This window comes from Lagenorhynchus albirostris, chromosome 8, assembly GCF_949774975.1.
Source record: "Lagenorhynchus albirostris chromosome 8, mLagAlb1.1, whole genome shotgun sequence".
Lineage (NCBI taxonomy): Eukaryota > Metazoa > Chordata > Mammalia > Artiodactyla > Delphinidae > Lagenorhynchus > Lagenorhynchus albirostris.
In genome coordinates this window covers 2,374,332-2,395,905 of record NC_083102.1, presented here as the reverse complement: position 1 = coordinate 2,395,905, position 21,574 = coordinate 2,374,332, and the positions used below count along the sequence as shown (strand labels likewise).

At 60.8% G+C, this 21,574-nt stretch overlaps 1 protein-coding gene across 1 annotated transcript; it reads right to left on the bottom strand.

Moving 5' to 3' along the window:
• Positions 1-257: 257 nt before the first annotated feature.
• SHH (sonic hedgehog signaling molecule) lies at positions 258-9,458 on the bottom strand. Its single transcript, XM_060155870.1, has 3 exons — positions 9,150-9,458; positions 3,729-3,990; positions 258-1,072 (listed from the first exon to the last, which is right to left on the bottom strand). The coding sequence occupies exons 1-3, from the start codon at positions 9,456-9,458 to the stop codon at positions 258-260; spliced, it is 1,386 nt and encodes a 461-aa protein (XP_060011853.1).
• Between the last annotated feature and the right edge of the window lie 12,116 nt (positions 9,459-21,574).

Here is a 21,574-nt window from a genome sequence, read left to right as displayed (position 1 = left end):
AAATAACCAAAATTAAACAGGAATCAAAAAATTCAAAAATATATATATATAAACTAAACACAACAACAGAATTTCTCGGGGTCTTTGATTCCTTATAGTCTACTTTGGACTGTCCTACTTTTTTATTATTATTAATTATTATTATAATTAAAGTCTCATTTCGTGCGCTTTTTCCGTGTGTCATTTGCGGTATCTCGCCCCTCCCCCCGCCCGCCCCGCCCCGCCCCCTCCCGGTGCCCTCCCCGGCCCCCTGGCCTTCAGCTGGACTTGACCGCCATGCCGAGCGGGTGCAAGGCCTCGCTGTCCAACAGCCAGGTGCCTATTTGGTAGAGCAGCTGCGAGTACCAGTGGATGCCCGAGGCGCCTGGCGCGTCGGTCGCACCTGGCGCAGCCGGCGCACCTGGCGCGGCCGGGGGCACGCGGCCGCCGCCCCCGCCCCCGCCGCGGTCCGTGCGCGAGGGCGCCAGCGCGGCCAGGAGCGCGTGCGCCAGGCGGTAGGGCGCGAAGGCCCGGTGCGCCCAGTTGTGCTCCTCTATGACCGCGTAGCACGACGCCAGCACCCGGTTGATGAGGATGGTGCCTTGCGCCGTCAGCGGCGCGTACGCGCCCGTGCTCTCCTCGCGCAGCGTCACGCTGTGCACGGCGGCCGGCAGGAGCCGCCGATCCCCGCCGCGCTCGGCCACCACGTACACGTGCTGGCCAGGGCGCACGCTGCTGGCGAAGAGCGCCCGGCGCTCCGGCGCGCCCCCAGGCGGCCGCCCGGCGCCCGACAGCGCCTCGGGCTCCCGGCCGGCCGAGCCGTTGTGCGGCGCGACAAAGAGCAGGTGCGCGGCGGTGAGCAGCAGACGCTCGCGAGGCTCCCGGGTCTCGATCGCGTAGAAGACCTTCTTGGCGCCGTGGTCGCGGTCCAGGAAGGTGAGGAAGTCGCTGTAGAGCAGCCGGCCCTCGTCGTCGGCAGCCAGCACGCGGTCTCCGGGGCGCAGGTCCTTCACCAGCTTGGTGCCGCCCTGCTCCAGGTGCACCGTGGCCGAGCCCGGGAAGCAGCCGCCCGATTTGGCCGCCACCGAGTTCTCTGCGGGGGGAGAGAAGGGAGAGAAGAGGAGACAGGGCGGTGAGTCCCGAGAGGAAGACGCGACTGGGAAGGGGGGCGCACGCTTGGTGTCCCGCGCGCCCAGACCGAGGAAGCGCGTGGCTCCGGGGAGAGGTGCCGGGCTGGTCCCGCGCGGACCTCCCTCTCCCCGTCCCCACCGCCTCGGTGACCAAATTCAGACGCAGACGCATTCCTTAACGACTCTCTTAGGATTGGACTGGCGGTGACAAAGGTCGATTGGCGTCTCCGGCGGGAGGCCGGTTACACTCCTTCCCTTTCGCCTCCCCCCTCCCCCGCCCCTCCCCCTCCCCCGCCGGCTCAGCACACACCCAACCTCGCCACGAATTCAGAGGGTATTTGTTCTCCACTTGGATTCCTCAGGAAGCCTCCTTGAGCTCACCCGGGCGCCGGGGCGCACCCTCCTTTGCTCCCGCCTCCGGCGCGGGGCGCGGCGCCCCCTCGTGCGCTCCGCACCCGGGCTGCACGGCGGGGACCCTCGGCCGCTCCCCGCGCCCCACCCGCCCGCCCCCAGCGCCCAGCGGGGAGCCTTGGTGTCGGCTGGTTGGTGTCGGCCGGTTGGGGGCGAGGGCGGGGCTGAAAAATAGCTGTAGTAGTTGTAGCAACTGGACAAACATTCCAGAGAATTGGCCGAGGTGTGAAAATCGGGGCTTGTGCGGATCTTCTAATTAAAATCCAATAAAGGGCTCGCCATTGTCATTGTAATTTCTGCAACAAATGGGAGGCGCTCTTGGAAGAGGGGCTCCTTCCATCCCCCCACCCCTTCCCGGCTCCCTCTCTCTCCAGCTCTGGGCCGCCCCCTCCCTATTTGCTCAGGTGCAACCCCCCCGCCGCACCCCCGGCGATTCACACGCGGGCTCTCCAGAAGCCCGGGCCTCACAAGCACTATTTGCACAGCCAGGCCTCTCTTCCAAGCACTCGAGATGTGTATTTGAATTTTAAATGGCGGGGCCTGCTCCGAGCTCTGGAAGCGCCGGGTTCTCAAGGCCCCTTGACTACCCGCTTTCTCCGGCCTCTGTCGCTCTCTGAGGCTCACTGTCCCGAGGACAATAATCGGAGTCGGGCGGCGCGCAGGGGGCCGTGGAGGAGGGGCGGGGACGTCCCCGTCTTCTTTGCATTCCAATCTCCGGGATCCTGCTTTTTGCAAATAGAGATCGCGAGAAAGAATCTTCCTGCTGGAATTACGGAGGGCTTTTAATCTTCTCATCGTTTTCTCCGGCATGAAGTGCGGGGCCGGCCTTTGGAGGCCCGACATAGCCGCCCGGAATGCGCCCGGGACGCAGGCGAGCCCGAGGCGTCGAGTCGCACGACCCTGCTTGACACGCACCGCCCCGCGCCCGGCCCGTGTGCGCGGAATGCCAATGAGCGGCTCTGCGCGCCGGGCCCGGCTCCCCCGGCGGGGTCCCGGGCCGGACGACCGCTGCTCTTTTGCGAGGAGACCTCGAGGGACCCCCGCCAGGGGGACCCCGCGGACAGGGGTGGCCCGGAGCCGGCGGCGCGCCGCGCCGCACCGCCATTTAGGAGCCCCGCGAAGTCGGGGCGCGCCTCCCCGCCCTGCTGGCGTCTGAGACCCTTTCCCGGGCTCTAAGCCCAGACCTTCTCCCCAGGCTTCCACACCTTTTCTTTCTGTTGTTACAGGAGGCCACTCTTTTCCTTACCTCCAAAGTGTGCCTCGACACCTTGGAAGTGTTTTTCTACTAACATACGCTATTAAAATACAGTTTAGGTGACAAACAGGCGAAACTGGGGGCGGGGGGAGACGCAGTTCCTCCGAAATTCACTGTGAACTGTCTTGCTAAATGCGCCGGCTTCTGCCGAGAGTTGGAGAGACCTGCTTCAGTGGAGCTGGGGCCTGTGCGCGCGCGCGCCTTCCTTCCGGAGCTGTTCCTCGCCAGCAACAGCGTGTGGCGTTGCAGGCCCAGGGAAGTCAGCCTCACGGAGCAGGGCGGGGGCCCCAGCTGCAGGCTTGGCTTTCCTGGCCCTGCCTGTGGCTCAGGGCAGCCCAGCTGTTTCCTAATAAGGACGGATGCTTCTGGGCTTGCGGCCTCCAGATGTTGGAAGTGGTAACTACCGGCTTTATTACCTCCCATCAGGCCTCTTCCCAAAGGCCGAGTGAGTTAAGTTAGTTCAGAATCCACAGGCTTCCACCCCGGGCAGAGTCTCCTGTGCCGGGTGCGGGCCGGTGGCGGGTGGTGAGTAGTTCATTCTTAAGCGCTATTGAGACAGAGGCTCTGGGCCAGAGCTGGCCGACTGGGCAGGGCTGCAGTCTCTCACCAGGACAGTCCCCCCCGCCCCACCATCTTTCCTCCCTGTCTCTGCCACCTGCAGCGGGGACTCCGGAAACAGCGGTGGGGGAAGGCTCAAGAAGCCAGATGCCCTCTGCATCTGGGCTCAGAGAACGTGGGCCTCTGTGGCCTCAGAGGTAGGGACAGCTCCCGGCTGGGGACCGGGACAGGCCTCACGGAGTCTATTCCCGCCACAGAGACACCAGTCATCACCCAGTCCCCTCCCTGTCTGCCCCCCTCCTCCCCACTTTCCTCCTTCCCGTGAGCCGGGCTTTGGGGCGCAGATCTGGAGCTGCTGGGGGGTGCTGTCGGCATGGGTGGGCCCGCCCCCTCACCTGCTTTCACCGAGCAGTGGATGTGCGCTTTGGACTCGTAGTAGACCCAGTCGAAGCCGGCCTCCACGGCCAGGCGCGCCAGCATGCCGTACTTGCTGCGGTCGCGGTCCGAGGTGGTGATGTCCACTGCACGGCCCTCGTAGTGCAGCGACTCCTCTGAGTGGTGGCCGTCCTCGTCCCAGCCCTCTGTCACCCGCAGCTTCACTCCTGGCCACTGGTTCATCACGGAGATGGCTAAGGCGTTCAACTTGTCCTTGCACCGCTGTGGAGAGAAGGGGGCACCCAGCGCCCGTGAGCGTCCGGGCCTGCCCCAACCCTACCCCTGGGCTGCTCTGCCCAGCCCCCCAGGATGCGGGCTGTGCGCAGAAGTAGGGAGACAAGGCCAGGCCTGGAACCGGCCGGCCTGTTCCGGAGAGGGGGAGCTCGGCTAGGGAGGAGGGGGTGGCATCGTAGGAGGAGGCACGTCCTCTCGGAGGCGACTTGAGCGCCTTTCTCCACACCTGAAATAGCAGAGCCCCCGTCACGGCCTGAGAGGCAGGTGAAATGTCTGTCTTCGAAATCAGTAAACTGCGTGGTTTTGGACAGTGACTGCAGCAGCCTCCAGGAGCACCCTAGGCTATGGCCCGCGTCCTCCTCCACGCCGCCCTCCACGCCCCTGCCCGCTTCTGTGGCCCCATCGCTCCGCACCTGTGCAAGGCTCCACCCAACTCCCGGGACAAACTCCCTCTCAGAGAGGCCCCGGGTGCAACTTAGCCGTAGAAAGAAAGATACACGGTATACTTCTTACAGAGTTAAAAGCCTTGCCTTATCTCTGCCCTGCGCCTAGCTGAGGTGAGAATTAAGCCAAAGGTAGAGAGGGTGGTGGGACCCTGATAGCAGCTGAAGGGGTGGGGGAACCAGAAGTGAAAGGCAACCAGGTGAGTTATAATTTTCAATAAGACCAGGGCCGGATGACAAACATTCTTTATCTGGACAGCCACATTCCTTTTCCCCGTGGAACTCTTTTCTCCCGGCTTTTCTGTGGTCTGATTGTGTCCCTTGTTTTCCTTAACCTGTCCCCTCCCCCCTCTTGTTTTCTTGGCCGGCGCAGAATGGTGTCCTGCAAGTTTGAAGAGCCAACTTAAGAGGTGGAGGGGGGGAGGGGAGGGGAGGGGAGGGGGAGGGGAGCCAGAAAGGCCTGGGGCCTCTGAGCTCTTGCCTTAGGGAGGCTTCTCCTGGAAACCGCCCTTGGGGTTCCCCCCACCTCCCACAAGGAAGCTGCCAGTAGGAGTAAAGAAGCGGTGAATAGGCGGGACTCAAGCCAGGGTAAAGCTGTGGGAGTTCCCATATAATTCTCGGGTCCCATTCAGACAAGGATGCAGGAAAGAGTCGAATCACCTGCGTGTTTGTGTGCACAGTGACTCGCTGGGCGTTCATACTGCGGCTGGTGCGGGGTTGGAAAAAGGGGAGGTGGTGACAAAGTCATGATGGGGGCGTCCCCCAGAGAGGCAGACTCAGGAGGGATAGGGGACAATTCCAAGTTGACTTCTGCAGAGGGTAGGGCTGATATCCGGGCGGGGACCCCGGTTACCGAGATGACCAGCCGGCCCCAGCAAGGACCCTATTATAGCCTGGGGGAACTCTTTCTTACAGAGCGCGGGGGAGGCGGAGGGCTGGGCAAGGCCGCTGCCGCGTTTTAAGGGGATGCGACCGATTGCGCGACAGGAAAAGACCTGTGTAGTTGGCAGCAGTAAAAACCAGTATATGGTTGTAGAGTTAGACATACAGCAAGTGTGTGTGTGTGTGTGTGTGTGTGTGTGTGTGTGCGCGCGCGCGCGCGTGGTGGTGGGAGGGAGGGCAGAAGGCTAGGGGGCGGTCCTGGTAACAGGTCAGCGCTTGCAGGTTTCTAGGCCCGCCAACAGTTTTCTTAAAAAAAAAAAGTCAGAAGGACAGAGTTTGAGTGAGGTCATCTTGAGGATTGAATGCGTTTTACATGAAAATCAATCAGTAAACCAGGGTCAGTTTAGAGCCGGGATGTGGAACCGGCTGCGCAGGCGCACACCACCGACGCGCACACGCAGACACTCGCTTCCCGAGCCCCCATCGCAGCCCAGCTCCCTGCTTTCGGGGGGCAGATGAAGCTTTCAGTGGCTTCCCCCGGGGCCGCTGGCGAGGGGGAGGGCAGGAAGGGGAGCACGTGTACCATCCCCCAGCGTTCTGAGCTGCGCCACTCGGACAAGAGATGGAGACCCCAGGCGAGGAACCCAGGGCCGAGGCAGGCCCGGGCTCCGCCAGGCGCAACGCGGCCTCGGCCCGCGGCTGCGAGAGTCTCTGCGCCCCGACCGGGCGGGATCGTCGCGGGCAGACCCGGGAAGCCCGGGCGGGTTATCAATTCACTGGGTCGTGTGCCGCGAATCAACCCCGCCTCTGTGCAGCCACCGTGAAGCCCAGAGGGGCCGACGGGCCCGGCTTTGTGTCGGCGGAGGCCAAGTTGTTCCCCACGCCCGAGCTCCCGCGCCACCTCCCCAGTCTGCGCAGCCGCTCCGCGCCCGGGAGCCGAGCAGGGACTGTCACCGCCGACGCCCACGGGCTTCCCCAGCGCGGGGGAGGGGGTGTCCCGACTTCAGAAGGGTCCCCTCGGGTCCCCGCACACACCTCTCGCCGCTCCTCCTCCCCCCTCCGGAAAACCAGGCCCCTCCCTTCAAACCCACACCTGAGCGCCGCTCCCCGGGGCCGCCACGCACCCGGAAATCTGCCCAACGTGGCGCCTCGGGCCGGTCCCCCGCGCAGCCCGCCGGTCGGCCCCTCGCGGCCTCCTGCCCCCTCGGAGCCCCTCGGCACCGCGGCCTGCGGGGAGAGCGTGTCTGTCTGCGCTTCCCCCTCTCGGAGTTAATATTAACCAGGGGCTCATGCGTTCCTGAACTGCTCTGAAAGTTCCACTGGGGACGATCTTGCCATGGTTGAGGGACTTGGGCGACAGTCACATTAGGGAGACAGAGACACGCAGAGACGGGGGAGGAGGGACACGCACCCGAGAGCAGAGTCTAGGTGGTTATCTTAAGTGGGGGGACGGGGGGGGAGCAGGTGCCCCAGGAGCCCGGGAAGCGTTGCCGCTTCCCCTTCCCCCGGCCCTGCCCTCACCTCCCAGGTCCCCCGCCTTCCCCACTTTAACTCTTAGGACCGGGGACGCAGGAAAGACGGGGAAGGGGTAAAGCAGGGGGCGCCTTTCAGGCCACCCCCCCTCCCCAGCCTCCAGGTTTTTAGGGCACGTTTTTGGGGCCCGTGGTACACGCCTGGCTTGGCTCTCCCCACCCCACTCCGACGTCGGCTGCCCCTCCCCCCTCCTTTTGTGCTGGGAACGGGAATAGCCACTGCCCAGGGAAAAAAGTATTTGTTTTCGTTTCGTTCGTCTGAGGGAAGTTGACAGAAGGTCAGAAGTTCAAATGCTGCCAGCGCACGCTGCGGCCAGAGCGGCCGGGCGCCGGGCCGCGCGGCTGTAGGTCCCGGCGGGGCGGCCGGGGGCGGCGGGGCGAGGGACCCGGCGGGGGGCTCGGGCCGGGCGCCCAGGCCCGCGAGGCGCCTCCGCCCTGGAACCGGCTTCTCCCTCCCGCCCGGGCCCTCCGGGCCCGCCCGCGCCGCCTCGGCAGCCGGGCCGTCGGAGCGCCGCCGGGAGCCCTGGCCGAGCCCGCGCTCGGGCGCGTGGAGGGGCCGGCGGGCGGCCGCAGCCCAGCCCCGCGCGCACTGAAACCCGAGCCGCGAGATCGATAACCCGGGAGTAAGTGGAGCCGAGATGCGTCTGCCCGGGTGCGCGGCTCCGCGCGCTCGCACTTGTAGGCGGGGCGGCGAGGCCCGGGGCCCCGGGCAGGGCGCGGGCCGGGACCCGCTCCCTCCCGCGTCGGCCCGGCGCGGACCGCGGCGGCCGCTGAGCCCTCCGGCTCGGGGACCTGCGGCGTCCCCGCCCCCGCCGCTTTCTCTGGCCTCGCGCCCCTCTCCCCGGTGCCGAGGGATCCCGGGAAGGCCCCTGCCCTCCCGCCGGGACCGAGGGTGACCAGGGGGTCGGAGCCCCAGACGAGCTGGAGAAGCGCCCGCAGCCGGCCGCACGCGCAGGGCACCCCGCGGCCTGCGCAGAGTTAATTGCGGCTCGCGCTGCTCTCGGGCACAGGCGCGCGCGTCCACACTCGCGGTCCAGATTTAAGGTGGTCGGGAGCAGATGCGAGCGAGCCGGGGACGAGGACCCTCTCCTCCCCTCCCTCTCCGCCTCCGTCCGTCAGCTGGAGCCCGCTACCCCGCATGCCCCTGGCCTTCCTCGGCTCCGCAGCAAGGCCGGGCATCGGGCTGGGGAGCGGAGCGGCCGGGAGGTGTCTCCTCGGTCCCTCCCACCCCCAGCCTCCCCTGCACTTGCGCCCCGCCAGCGCCGCTCCGTCAGCTGCGGTGCGCTCCTGGCCCTAAAGGTAGGACTTGAATATTTTAATAGGGCAATAAAAAAGATGTTGACCTATATTTGCCAGGAAAGCCATTTCTAGCTTCAGTTATACGTGCCTGGAGTTGCAGAAAGTCTGCCATTGACGGGCAGATTGGCAGCCAGAAGTCTCAAACGGAGGCGGAGAGGGAGAGAGGAATGCGTGCTTTGCTTTGGTTCTTCTTTCCAGCCCCCCCTCCCGCTAATATCTAGTCGCTCCTAATTTCCTATGCAAGCAGGTTGAAAACTAGCGTGATGCAATGCCAGTAAGTTCTAAGTCCCTCCCCTCAAGTACCGCGGGCTCGGGAGAATAAGAGGGCATCCTTAAAGAAATAGCGATACATTCACACTCTGATGGGCACAAGTGCCAGCGATGGAATCGCAGTGGAGCTATGTGATACGGTCAGGGACTAGCCCAGCCGCCTCTGGAGCCCCGACCTTTTGTCAGCCCGGCCTCCTGGCTTTTCCAGTTGAGGGTCTTTGGTGGGGGGCGGCGGGGGGGGGTAGCAGTGGTGGGAAAGAAAAACACAGAGGAGAAGGGAAACGTGTAAGCGCCGAGGCTACACTTGTACAGTGATCTGGACGCCACTCTATGTTTATGGGGGGGATGCTTGCCCCCTCCCTCCATTCCCACTCCCAACTTGGAAAGGACAGATGCCCCCAAAGTGAAGGTCTCCCCAAGTTACAAGCCAGAGCTGAGGCAGGATGGGAAGGCCATCCCAGCAGGACAGATCAAATCAGGGCCATGCAAGGACCACATCTCCTAGCGTCCTTATGCCCACCCCCAGCCTAAACTTCTCCGGCTGGACCCTTCACCTCCATTCCCCTCCAGGAAGAGGAAGGGGTGGTAGGCCGGCAGGTGGGTGGGGAAGGAGAGGACAAAATCGGCTTTCTACCTGCCTGAAGAGCAAACAGACTGAACGGCATGGTTACACATAACCCCTTGGAAGCAACACATTCCACGCCCCGTGCTGGGTTTCTACCTGAGTCATCAGCCGGTCCGCTCCAGTGTTTTCTTCATCCTTAAATATGATGTCAGGGTTGTAATTGGGGGTGAGTTCCTTAAATCGCTCCGAGTTTCTGGTGATCTTCCCTTCATATCTTCCACTGGCCCCTAGGGTCTTCTCGGCCACGTTGGGGATGAACTGCTTGTAGGCTAAAGGGGTCAGTTTTTTTGGGTTCCGCCTCTTCCCAAATCCCCGGCCGGGTCCGCACGCAAGCCCCGAGCACATCAGCAGTGAGGAGACCAGCACCACCAGCAGACATCTCGCCAGCAGTAGCATCTCGTCCATGGAGCCCGGGGACCTCAAGGCTGGCCCGAGCAGGTCTGAGTGCGCGAGGGTGCGGGTGTGCGAGTGTGTGTGCCCGTGCGCTCTCCCTCCCTCGCTCGCTCCGGCTGGCTGCTGGCGCCCTCGCTCTCTGCCTCTCGCTCTTTCTCTTCCTATATAACCTTGCCCGCCGCCGCTGCGGGGGACTCGCCACCGATCCCCACCCAGACGGGGGCTGGAACGGCAGGCTGCTGGCCGCTGATAACGGAACACATCGGAGTTGGGGCTCAAGACAGCAATCAAAAGACAAAAAGAGTCTGATTTTAAATGGTCGCAAGCCTGAGAGCTTGTGCGAGAGGCTGCCTTCAGTACTATATTATAGCTGGCAGGGGCGCATCTGATTGGCCGAAGCAGCACAGGCTTCTCTTCTGATGTTTAACCCTAAAAAAGACTAATTTTTTTCTCCTGTGGCTGCTTTATTTTTACCTGAAGGCTTCTAGTTAAAAGAGAAAAACATCTTTACCGAGACAAAGGTGAGAGGGAGAGAGGAGGCACGTTGCTCCGGATAACGTCAGCTACCCCCTGCCCGGGGCACACCTCCCGTTCCCCCTTCACTTTCTCCAGAATGGTAGATGCTTCAGTTAAAACCAACTTAAGTTTTTAAAGGACAATCTAGACCCACCGCCACCCCCCCCCACCCCCGGCCAAGCTTCCATCACCAAACAAATAGCCTCTCAAATGTTTGAGGGGCAAAGCTGCCCAGGTCTTATCTAAATATTTTCCCAGAGACTTTATCATGCAGGCCAGGGCTCCCTGCAGTTGAAAGAAAGAGGGGCCTGTGCCCCCTCCCGAATATTCCAGTTGCCACGCCGGGCCGGGACTGTATGTAACATAGTGCTATTTGAAGTGCTTTAAGCACCTTAGAAAAACTTGAAAATGCTGCTCCTTTATTGTGTTTCAATTAATGCATTATTTTTAACTCTCTGGAAGTGGAATGGAGGCGTGCTCAGGGGCTGGCGCGGAGGGGACGATCCGGCTGGCTGGGCCCAAGCGGGTCTGGGGGCTGCACCCCAGCTCAGAGGAGGGAGCTGGTGCTGGTGCCTGCGTGGTGGGCGGAGGCCCATTGTGCCTGGGGGCAGCGGCGAGTGGGCAAGGCTGTGCACACGCACCAACCCCATGATTCAATCGATCGGAGCAAAGTGCAGGCCAGGGGATGAGCTGGATGTGAAATTCAGGTTCCTTCCACATCACGCCGAGCTGGCTTCCCCTGGAGCTTGGCAGGCCCATCCTCAGGGTCCTGGGGGCTGCAGCCCGAGTGGGGCAGGGCCCTGGGGGCACAGCGTTCTGGTCAAAGAGGGGCGTGCAGAAGAGGGCCCGGTGCTCAGAGCCGGCGATGCTGGAGCCCCCAATTCCTGCACTTTGAGAAACAAACTAACTTAAAAAGTCTTATTGAGACCAGGAAAAGAAAATCGGAGATTCCCCCTTTTTGCAGAATATGCCCTCCTCCTTCTGGGCCCTCCCTGTCTCACTCTGACACAGCAACTGCTCTGGAGTGGGACGCGGGAGTGAGGGTTCTTCGTGTGGAGTGGACGGAGCGAGACCCGGCTGTCACTCTGTGCAGTTAGGCGCTCTCCCTTGACCCCAGCGCGAGAGAGGCCGGGTCGGTCCTCAGAACAATGGGACACTTGCCGCAGTCTGGGTAAGCTCCAGTGCAGACAGACTTTTCCTCTGGGTGTGGGGAGCGTGGAAGGGGACATCGAAAGGGGCTGTAGTTGGGCCTTTGCAGACACTGAGCATCTCCAAGCCTCTGCTGGCCAGGAGCGCATCCCCACCCCGCCTCTTCTATTCTCTGATTTGTGAAGCATCAGCCCAACTTCCTCGAGGCCTCCCAGTGGAACCGACGCAGCAAGGTCACACTGTCCTGGACCCAGGAGGGTGGGCCTGCCTCAAGTGGTCGCCACGCAGCCAGCGTTGTGACACCGCTGGGCATGGGGGCTTGAGAAGCCACCGGGCGCGCTGGGGACACTCCAGCCTCCTGATTCCCTCCTCCCCTCTTTTCCGGCTCAGGCAAAGGCGAAGGGGCCGCAGCACCGGGTCTCAACCCCCTGGCTGGAGACCGGGGAGCCCGTGTGGCCACCGCATGAGCAGGGATGCCCGCCCGAGATCTCGCAGGTGCCGGGACCCCCCAGACCCGGAGCCTGAGCTGCAGAGAGCTCTGCGTGGCTCCGAGACTTGGGGGCTCGGCTCCCTCCAGGTGGGGAGCAGGCAGGACAGGAGGTGGGAGGTCCCGGCCGTCAGGCCTCCTCAGCCTAGGGGGCCCAGGCTCGGGCGAAGCCACCTCCTGTCCGTCTCGGCCAGCCCTGGACACCCCGAGAGCCCGCCAGGGCCGCCTGCCTGGGAGCTGGCCAACCCTCAAGAATGAAATAACGATGGACCGTAAACCCACCACTCTGAATTCCGAGGGCTGCTCCCCGGGGCGGGTGGGGCTGGGGTGCGATGGGGAGTCAGGACAAGGATCAACTGTAGCTCGTGTGTTTACTGCCCTGGTAACAAGGGTGTCAGCCGAGCCACCCTGAGCCTGAGGTCTCGCCCTCCCCCCACTTCCCCTTCCTTTCATCCCGCCCCCTCCCCACTTCCCAGACAGCAGACACTGTCCTCTTCCACCTCCAGACGCCAGATGGCTCCCTCTCTTTGCCTTTGCCCCTCCAGACCATCTGGGCCCCTCCCCGTGCGGGTCAGAGGTTCCAAACCCCAGCCTCTTCCTGACCTGGCCCGACATCCCAGGTAACCTCAGGAGCCATTTCTAACTTGTCTGGGCTCCGCCCTTCTTTCCCATGGTTGTCTGCCCTCCTCCCTCCATACCCTTCCCCACCTCCATTGCCCATCCCTGCCCACCTCCATCCCCCACCCTTCCCCACCTCCATCCCCCATCCCTCCCCACCTCCATCCCTCCATCCCTCCCCACCTCCATCCCTCCATCCCTCCCCATCTCCATTCTCCCATCCTTCCCCACCTCCATCCCCCATCCCTGCCCACCTCCATCCTCCCATCCCTCCGCACCTCCATCCCCCATCCCTCCGCACCTCCATCCCCCATCCCTGCCCACCTCCATCCCCCATCCCTGCCCACCTCCACCCCCATCCCTCTCCACCTCCATCCCTCCATCCCTGCCCACCTCCATTCTCCCATCCCTGCCCACTTCCATCCCCCAATCCCTCCCCACCTCCATCCCCCAATCCCTCCCCACCTCCATCCCTCCCCACCTCCATTCTCCCATCCCTCCCCACCTCCATTCTCCCATCCCTCCCCACCTCCATCCCCCATCCCTCCCCACCTCCATTCTCCCATCCCTCCCCACCTCCATCCCTCATCCCTCCCCACCTCCATCCCCCACCCCTCCCCACCTGCATCCCCCATCCCTCCCCACCTCCATCCCCCATTCCTCCGCACCTCCATCCCCCATCCCTCCGCACCTCCATCCCCCATCCCTCTCCACCTCCATCCCTCCATCCCCCCCACCTCCATCCCTCCATCCCTCCCCACCTCCATCCCTCCCCACCTCCATCCCTCCATCCCTCCCCACCTCCATCCCCCCATCCCACCCCACCTCCATCCCCCATCCCTCTTCACCTCCATCCCCCATTCCTCCCCACCTCCATCCTCCATCCCTCCCCACCTCCATCCCCCATCCCTCCCCACCTCCATCCCCCATCCCTCCCCACCTCCATCCCTCCATCCCTCCATCCCTCCCCACCTCCATCCCTCCATCCCTCCATCCCTCCCCACCTCCATCCTTCACCAGCATCCCTGTTGAGGACAGGTGGCTGCCTGTCTTCTGCCCCCACCCCCAGGAGGCGCCTCCCAGGCCCGGCCCCTGCCTTCCCACCAGCCCCCACCGCTAGATGGCCTCCTCACTCTGCCTTCAGGCTCTGGGTCTGCAGGTTTGGGAAAAATATGTGCAGACCAGGTTGGGAGGGCCCTGAAAGCGGGGCTAGACAACTTGGTCATCCTCCCCTGGTCGCCCACTAGTTTCTGCAGTCCCCCATTTCCCTTTTCCCAGCGTGGTGCCCACTGGGCCCTATAGCTGGCACTCTGGCCTCCCCATCGAAGCCGCGGCCTGCCACACTCACCCAGGGCCCACCCGGACTCCAGTCTCTGGGTTTGGGCTCTAATCTTACAGCCCCTCCTCCCTGTATCCCTCACTTTGACTTCTCTTCCCGATAATACTTGTACTCATTCTCTTTCCATCCAATCATCCAGTTTCAATTTCTTTCTGGTTTTGTTCCAGTTTTGGCAAATTGAATCTCCGTTGTTACGGTTCTCCTAGAGATTGCCAGCCAGGGCCCCTCTGAATTTTGGAGGGATGGGGTCCTTCAGCGCTGCTCTCCTAACCCCATGTTCCTTGCTGACCTGGACCTGGGGGATGAGTCTCCGGCTTCCCGGAGGGGTCCAGGGAAGGCCCTGCTGTTCACAACGGAGCCCTCACCTGGGTGCACCGCAGCTGCCGCCGCCTGCATGCATGGCCCCGTAGAGCTGCAGCAGTGGCGGTGGCAGTGGCAGGAGGAACTGGTGGGGAGGCCCGCGGCTCTGGCCATGCTGGCATGAGGGGCCAGTGGGGCGATGCCGTCCTCGCGGGCTGGCGCTTGCAGGGCAGCCATTCTCAGCAGAGCAGAGCGGAGAGAGGGCCCCGCCTGCCAGGGGATGGGCAGGCTGCTGCACGCTGCAGCAGGCCTAGGGGTAGGACCTGGGCGTCTTCCAGGCCTCAGGCACTCTTTGAAGCAGGAGCACAGGTGGCATCGAGGCCCCTTCTATCCTGAGGACTTACGATTCCCTCCCTCACTTGGGAAGGGCCCGGTGGGCCCAAGCTGCCGCCCGGCCGAGGGGCTGTGTGTGTCTGCAGGCGCCAGAGCTGGGCTCGGAGCGGCCCGGCTCGGACTCAGCCCTGCCTCTGGGGGGGTGGGCGCTGCGGACGAGATGCACCTGTCCAGGGAGTGAGGACTCCGGGCTGCATCTGCCTGCGTCCTGTGTCCGCCGGGCTGGTAGAGCCCCTGGCTGGCTGTCCCCGCCTCTCTGAAGGAGGGCAGCTGCGACCCTTCTTGGCAGGAAGCAGAGCGCTTACATCATCTGGGCAACTTCTGTGCAGACGTTTTCTTTTAAATAAAAAAGGGATGCAGTGCTGACACGCAGAAACAGAAGCCATTTCTCTACAGGAGCAGAGAGAGCGCAGAGGCTCCCCAGGCGGCGGCTTCGGTGTTTGCCCTCCGCTGTCCAGGGAGCGTCCCCGGCATCAAGACTCCCGGGCCCCGGCCGCCGGGGCGCCCTTGTGGTTCCAGGTCTGCCCCCCTCCGCCCTCTCCCTCCTGGCCAGTCACCCGACCGCTCCTGAGCCCTGTTGCATGATGGCCATCAATACCGTGGTTCCACGGTTGCCTCGTCCAGCAGTCTCTCTACGGCGGGAAACAGAGAGCCGGAACTGGCCCTACTCCCCCGCTGTGAGCACCCCTCCTGGCCCCTTAGGTTTGTCCCTCGGACGCCTCGGCCCCTCCCCGAGGATGCACCTCTTGTTTGGGGTGGCTTCCCGGGGCCTTTTGGCTATGTCGGGCACCAGCCACGTGTGGAGTTGGGGAGGCCCTGTGGGTCCCACTTGGCCAGGCAGCTTCCAGAAGGTGCATCCCCTCCCCCACCCCCCTTCTTTGCTGTCGTGAAAGAGGGCGATGCCACATCCCTCTTAAATGCACAACCAAGAGCGGGAAACACAGAGGCATCGGGTGGAGGGGGCCAGGCAGGGGCAGAGGAGGGGGCTGGGAAGCGGGGTCAGGCGTATCAGGAGGCGGGATAGGGCGCAGAAGGGGAAACTGAGGTGCGAACACACATTTGGGCTTGACAACGTTAGCTAAAGCCGCTGGGACCTCAGCAGTTCGACAGACCCCGGACCCAACATTTGGGGGGTGCTAACAAGAACCCGTGGGAGGGTGGCCGGTGGCTCTGGCTGGGGGGGGAGTTTCCCGGGGAGACAGATGCCACACCACAGGGCTCGGCCCTCTAGGGGCTGGGCTGGGAGGAGAAGGACGCTGTGGGTGAAGGAGGCGCCGTCCCCGGGGTCCCGTGGCCCCTCACCTGGTGGAGGAGTACAGCACAGGGGCCTGGCTGATGGGGGTGTCCTCTTGTGTTTGCCAAGCATCTCAGCCAGAGTGTCACTCGGTGACAAGGGAAATCTCACCTGTGACTTTGGGTAATCGTATTTGCTTATTCAGTGTTTATTATACGTTTTCATTGTGCTTAGATAAAATTCGGTTAATCAATGCCCACAACTCATTGCACAGGTGAGGAAAACGAGGTACAGAGAGGTGAGATCTCCTGTCCGGGCACTTGCAGAAGATGTGACAGAGGGTGGCCCTGCCCTAGAGGCGGGCTCGAGGTCTCTGCCGGGCGGATGCCAGCACAGATGAGCAGCAGGTGACTGTGCCCAAGGCCCCTTAGCAGTGAGCGGGCAGCATGGACCAGACTGACCTCTGTCTTCAAGCTCCGGGTTCTGCACCCCTGAGTCCCAGGAGAGACACCCAGCAACGCTGTGTTTCCAGGCTGGCCGTGGGGCTGCCCCTGAGCTGTGGGCAGAAGCGTGGGTTTCAGGTTAGGCATATGCCCAGGGACATCATTTCTATGAATCCTTGAACTATTTGTTTATTTTTTAACATTTTTATTGGAGTATAATTGCTTTACAATGGTGTGTTAGTTTCTGCTTTATAACAAAGTGAATCAGTTATACATATACATATGTTCCCATATCTCTTCCCTCTTGCGTCTCCCTCCCTCCCACCCTCCCAGTCCCACCCCTCTAGGTGGTCACAAAGCACCGAGCTGATCTCCCTGTGCTATGCGGCTGCTTCCCACTAGCTATCTATTTTACATTTGGTCGTGTATATAAGTCCAGGCCACTCTCTCACTTTGTCCCAGCTTGCCCTTCCCCCTCCCCGTGTCCTCAAGTCAATTCTCTATGTCTGCGTCTTTCCTTGAATTATTGATCTCTCAGATGACTGTGGAAAAGAACACAGTGCAGCATGAGAGAAACCTTTGACCGAGAGCAGCCTTCCTGGGCGGGCCTCTCTGTGAGATGTCTCTGTTTTAGGATTTGGGACCTTCGCCAGGAGGGGACCACTGCTGCTTCAGAACGACAGAGATTTTCAGACACAGGACTTCCCAAGCCCGCCTCACCTTCGGGTCCTCTGTTATTGTTACTCAGCATCCTGTTCACCACGTGACAGCGTGTGGGTCTCCAGGGCCTTTGATCAGCCCCGTCAGGGAGGGAGTGGTATCCAGCTTGTCGGGCTGTCCGTCTGCAGGGTGGGGGGCCGAGGTGGTCCGACACACGACCCATCACTGTGGCGGGATGCTGCGCCTTTCTTTCCTCTTTTTGCAGCTTTTGCTGGTTTCAGTTTTATTTTTCAGACAGATTATTGTGATACATAGATTCAGGCAGACAACACGATTCCCCACAGCTAAGTCAGCCTGGGCCTCCTGTGGCCTCAGAGCTGCCAGGGCAGGGCCCCCGCATCTCGGGCGGGATGGAGCATCTGGAAGTCTCACCGGCTGCCTTTTGCCTCTTGGTCTCTGAGTGTGTTTACTTTAGCACCATTCTGTGCTCTGTCCTGGTTGTCCTGATGTGGACTAATTCCCCGGGGCTGCTGGAACGAAACGCCACAGGCCGGGGCTTAAGACAACAGACATGCACTGTTTCACAGGCTGGAGGCCAGAGGCCTGAGCTCCAGGGATGGGCAGGGCCATGTCTCCCTGACGGCGCCGCCGGGGAGGGTGTCTCCCTCGCCTCTCTCTTAGCCTCTGGTGTTGCCGCAGCCCTTGGCATCTTACGGTTTGCTGATGCGTCACTCCAGCCTCTGCCTCCACGGTCCCCTCCCTGGCCGTCCCCTCCCTGTGTGCCTGTGGTCTCTCCTCCTCTTAGAAAGACACCAGTCACTGGGTTGGGGCCCACCTGACACCAGTGTGGCCCCATGTTCACTAATTCCACCTGCAAAGACCCTAGTTCCCACTAAGGCCACGCTTGCAGGTACCGGCTTGGTCTTGAACAAGTTTTTTGGCCCCAGCTGAACCCACCACACATGGATTAAACATTAGCTCTTCAGTAAGAGGCCACGTTCTCTCCAGCCCCTGCAGGTAAACTCTTGGTCAGGACGAACAAGACCTGGGATCTTGTTTCCTCCTGGGCTGGAAGGAGGTGATTACGATCTGAGGGCGGGGGGCATCGTGCTCCTGTCACAGGTGAGGCGACAGAGGCCACAGGACTCCCTACCAAGAGCTGGCATCTGATCTGGGCATTCCCCCCCACCCCGCCCCCACCAGAGCTGCAGCCCACGGTTCTGGGGTCTTTAATCATACATGTCTCTTTTGATTAACTTAGACGGGGCAGATTCCAGACTTATTACTCTCCTGCGTTTCTGTCTGCTGCGTGTGGGTCACCCACGCCGTCCCCGCAGGACCCATGGTCAGTCCGTGGCCCAGCCAGTGAACTTCTCCATCACTTTCACCCTCTAGCTCGGCATCCACCTTCGGGGACAGCTGTGGCCTCTCGCCCTCCATGGAGTCCGTCGTTCTCCCCACATCTCAACCTGTGGACCCCGGACGCCAGTGTGTCACGCCCTTGGAGTCAAGCTGATGGCCTCTGTGTCACTGCTCACATGCATATTTAACTTTGAGGGTTGTTACTTGCCTTCCGTCATTGGGGTCGCTATTTGTATCCTCAACACGTTTGCTAATTTCCAGAAGAGCCTTCAGGGTGTGAGTCTTATTCATCTCTGTAAGTCCCGCAGCTTCGGCTCAGAAGATGCTCAATAAATATTTGTCAATTGACAGATGTTTCTTATTAATTAGCCAGTTCAACTGGTGACATGCTGTGAAATGTACTCTGATGGAAAAGAAACTCAACAAAACAAAGCAAGCTAACAATAGCAACAGAGATCTCAGGTCTCAAGTTCAGGCTCCAGGTTCTTCCTTCCTGCTGGACAGGGCTCTGGGGACCTCGGTCTTCGTTGGCTGTGCTCTCGGAGTTGGCCTCAGAGGGGCCGAGGGGTGGAGGTCCTTCTCCTATTCCAACACGTTGTCCTTTGAGCCCAGGGCTCTGACAGGAGCAGCCAGAGGGCCGGGGAGTGTGGCCCGAGTCCAGGCCACGTCTCTGCAGCCGGTAGGACCGAGCTGGGGCTGGACGCTCTTTGACGTCCACTATTTGTGCCTCTGAGCGTATTTCCCCCTCTGTGAAATGGGGCGAAGGCTTGGGTTGCAGGGTTCGCTCAGTAAGTGGCGCTGCCCAGCTGACGCCTGCCCGACGTGGGCTCCGAGCTGAACACAAGCGGTTTCGCGGTTAGACCGACGGACGTAGCTGCTAGATCCTTGTTTCGCGCAGTTGGGTGTCAAGTGATTCAACCGTTTTCAACAGAGTGGGGCGGCCCCGGGTCACTTCTTTAGTCTGATGAGAAGGACATTGGATCAAACTGAGTCAACTTAAATAGTCTTGCTTCCCGTGGAAGCTCATTTTCCTCGCCCCGTGCACCTCCATCGCTCTTAAAAACCACCTCCGGGCGACTTCCCTGGCGGTCCAGTGGTTAGGACTCCGCGCCTCCACTGCAGGGGGCCCGGGTTCTATCCCTGGTTGGGGCTACGACTCTGTGAGGGCCGGTGGGGGTGTCTCAGAGGGCTGTCCCGGCTAAGGGTGTGTTTTCAAAGGGGCGGTGACCCCCGCAGCGACACTCTGAGGCGGGGGCGGACCCCAGGGCGTTGCCTCCCTCTGGTAGGTGAGGCAGCTGAGGTCTAGGGAGCGGGTGCCGTTGCCCAGAGTCCCTCACTCAGCCGCTGGCTTGGCCCCGTCACTTCCATTTCCCTGTGTTCAGCTCAGGTGTGGAGTGAGTTTGTGCTCAGCTGCTCTGGACTCTACTCTTCTAACCTTAAAGCTTGCGCGGCCAGAGCGCCTGGGGCCCGGGCCTTGCACCGCACTCTAATTTCCTTTTCCACGTAAAGAGCCTTCTTTTGGCTTCTGCATTGACTCCTGCCCATGGGATCTGGGATGCTCCTACCAGCAGTTTATCCCCGGAGAAGGGAAACCCCTGATTGGCGTCTTCCCTTGAGAGCGCTCAACGCTGTTTGTTTCCACGGAGGGGAAGGCGGAGATGGCCCGGGGGAGGTGATGGGGTGGGGAGGGAGGGGGGGATGCCAAGAGAAACCCAAAGGCATGAGATCAAGTCAAACCCAACGCCGCTCCTCTCGGCCTTTTCAGTGTGAGGATGGCTCACCCCAAAGTACACAAACCAGCAGACTGAATCCCAGCTCTCTGTTTGAGCGGCACCTAGACAAAGCCTGCCCTCTGGGGTCCTCCCTGCGGCCCCGTCCCGCCATGGTAACCGCTGAACCCCCCGGGCCATGGGAGCAGGCCAAGTATGTGCCCGATTGTCCTGATTCTCTTGTTTCCTCCCATCGGTGGACGGCGTCGGATGTTGTGTACGTGTGTTCTTTCTTACCCTGATGTATTTATGCCCTAATTTTGTGGTGCTTTGTTTGGGGGAGGGCGGAGGGGGTGGGAGGCAGTGGGGCGGCCGGGGGCTCTTTTGTGTCGGATTGGTCAAGAATGTGCACCTTGGACTCTTCAAGTGTGGCCGCCCGAAGGCTGGGAGAGCCGTCCCTCTGCAGGACGCAGGTCCTGATGCACTTGGAGGCACTTGTAAGATTTCGTGCCAACGTGATCGCGTGGCATTTGGCTTCTGCTATCAAGGAAGGAGGTGTAAAGGCCACAGACACCTTAGGCAACAGTTCTGTATGGGAGGCAGTGAAACGTGTAATTAGGCGGACCCAATAAGGCGCGGCGACCACTTTCAACTCTTCAGTCACATATCATTTCCCAGCAGTTTACTGTGCGTTTCAGTGAGGTCTGTCTTTTTACAATTCCCTGTGAAAATAAAAGGCACGGCAGGAGCGTGATGTGCTGTGAAACGCCACTGACTCACATCTTAAGAGTGTTACGACAGGCATGGCGTAATTTCATCTGACGGAAGGGGACGGGCAAGTATGGGATCTTTCAAGGACAAGCCTGGAAAGCCCAGTGGTGGCCTCAACATTCTGTGAATTTCCAGGTTACAGACCCATATCTGGAGGAATCCTCGTGTCCTAACGGTCCCTGTGCCCTTTTAGTGTCAGGTAGCTCAGTCCCTTTAACAATGATGCAGTTTTGCCCAAATCTGCTGTGATAGGACAACGAATCCATCGGTCACCTTTCTTTGTGGAAATAATCAATTCTCATCAGTAATTGCTTTTGGGCAATAGTTCAATTCTGCTGTCATCGTTTGGCTCACAGCATCATAACATCATCTGGGTAGCTCTAAGGGCCATAATACATGTTCAAGGCCAGACAGTATTTATTCCTGTGCTTAACTGTTAGGTTAATATGCAGTGCCTGTTTCCACGTTTTATCCTCTAGCCCCACCGTGCAGAAAAGACATGTGCGTAGGAGCCCGTGTCTTCAGAATGTCAAACATCTGAGTCTCAGGAATAGATCATCTTTCTTTTCTTAGTTTTCAGAGAGAGATTTAGCGCCAGGTAGACACAACCTGGGATTAGTGAAGTGGTTTTTCTGGGGAAGGATTTATAAGGTCTTAGAATCAGCATAAGAGGAAGGATTGAGTGAAAAGAGCTGGCTTTAGGTCAGAGGTACACCAAGAATCTTCTGCAAAGAGGTACCTGGACCCGTAGCCACATGGCTGAGTCATGCTGGAAGGAAGGAAGCCAGTGCTAGCAGGTGTGGCTGTGAGCCGTGACTTCAGGGTCGCGGTTCCCCCCATGTGCCCCACCTCCTCTTTCGCCACACGCTTCCAGAACGGGGCCCCTCTCCCTTCCCTGGTCTAGGTAAGCATGACTAATAAGTTTGGGCTGTTAGATCACTCACCTACGGGATTTTCTGTTGTCTAACTTGGCTTTATAATTTCTCCAGCTGGAGGTTTAAATACCTAATATGTCTTATTTACTCAAGAATACATTCCTTAAGAAGTCAAATTAAAATGAGGCCTATCTGTTTCCAACTGTCCTCTTAGGTCGTGGGTCGGGGCGGAACTCGTAAGGAATAATGGATAATTGATGCCATCAGAGCGG

Coding starts and splice junctions, on each gene's coding strand:
- SHH (XM_060155870.1), bottom strand. CDS start 9,458: ATGGACGAGATGCTACTGCTGGCGAGATGTCTGCTGGTGGTGCTGGTC. Junction 3,991..9,149: donor CGGACCGGCTGATGACTCAG/GTAGAAACCCAG, acceptor TTCTCTCCACAG/CGGTGCAAGGACAAGTTGAA. Junction 1,073..3,728: donor CCACTGCTCGGTGAAAGCAG/GTGAGGGGGCGG, acceptor CTCCCCCCGCAG/AGAACTCGGTGGCGGCCAAA.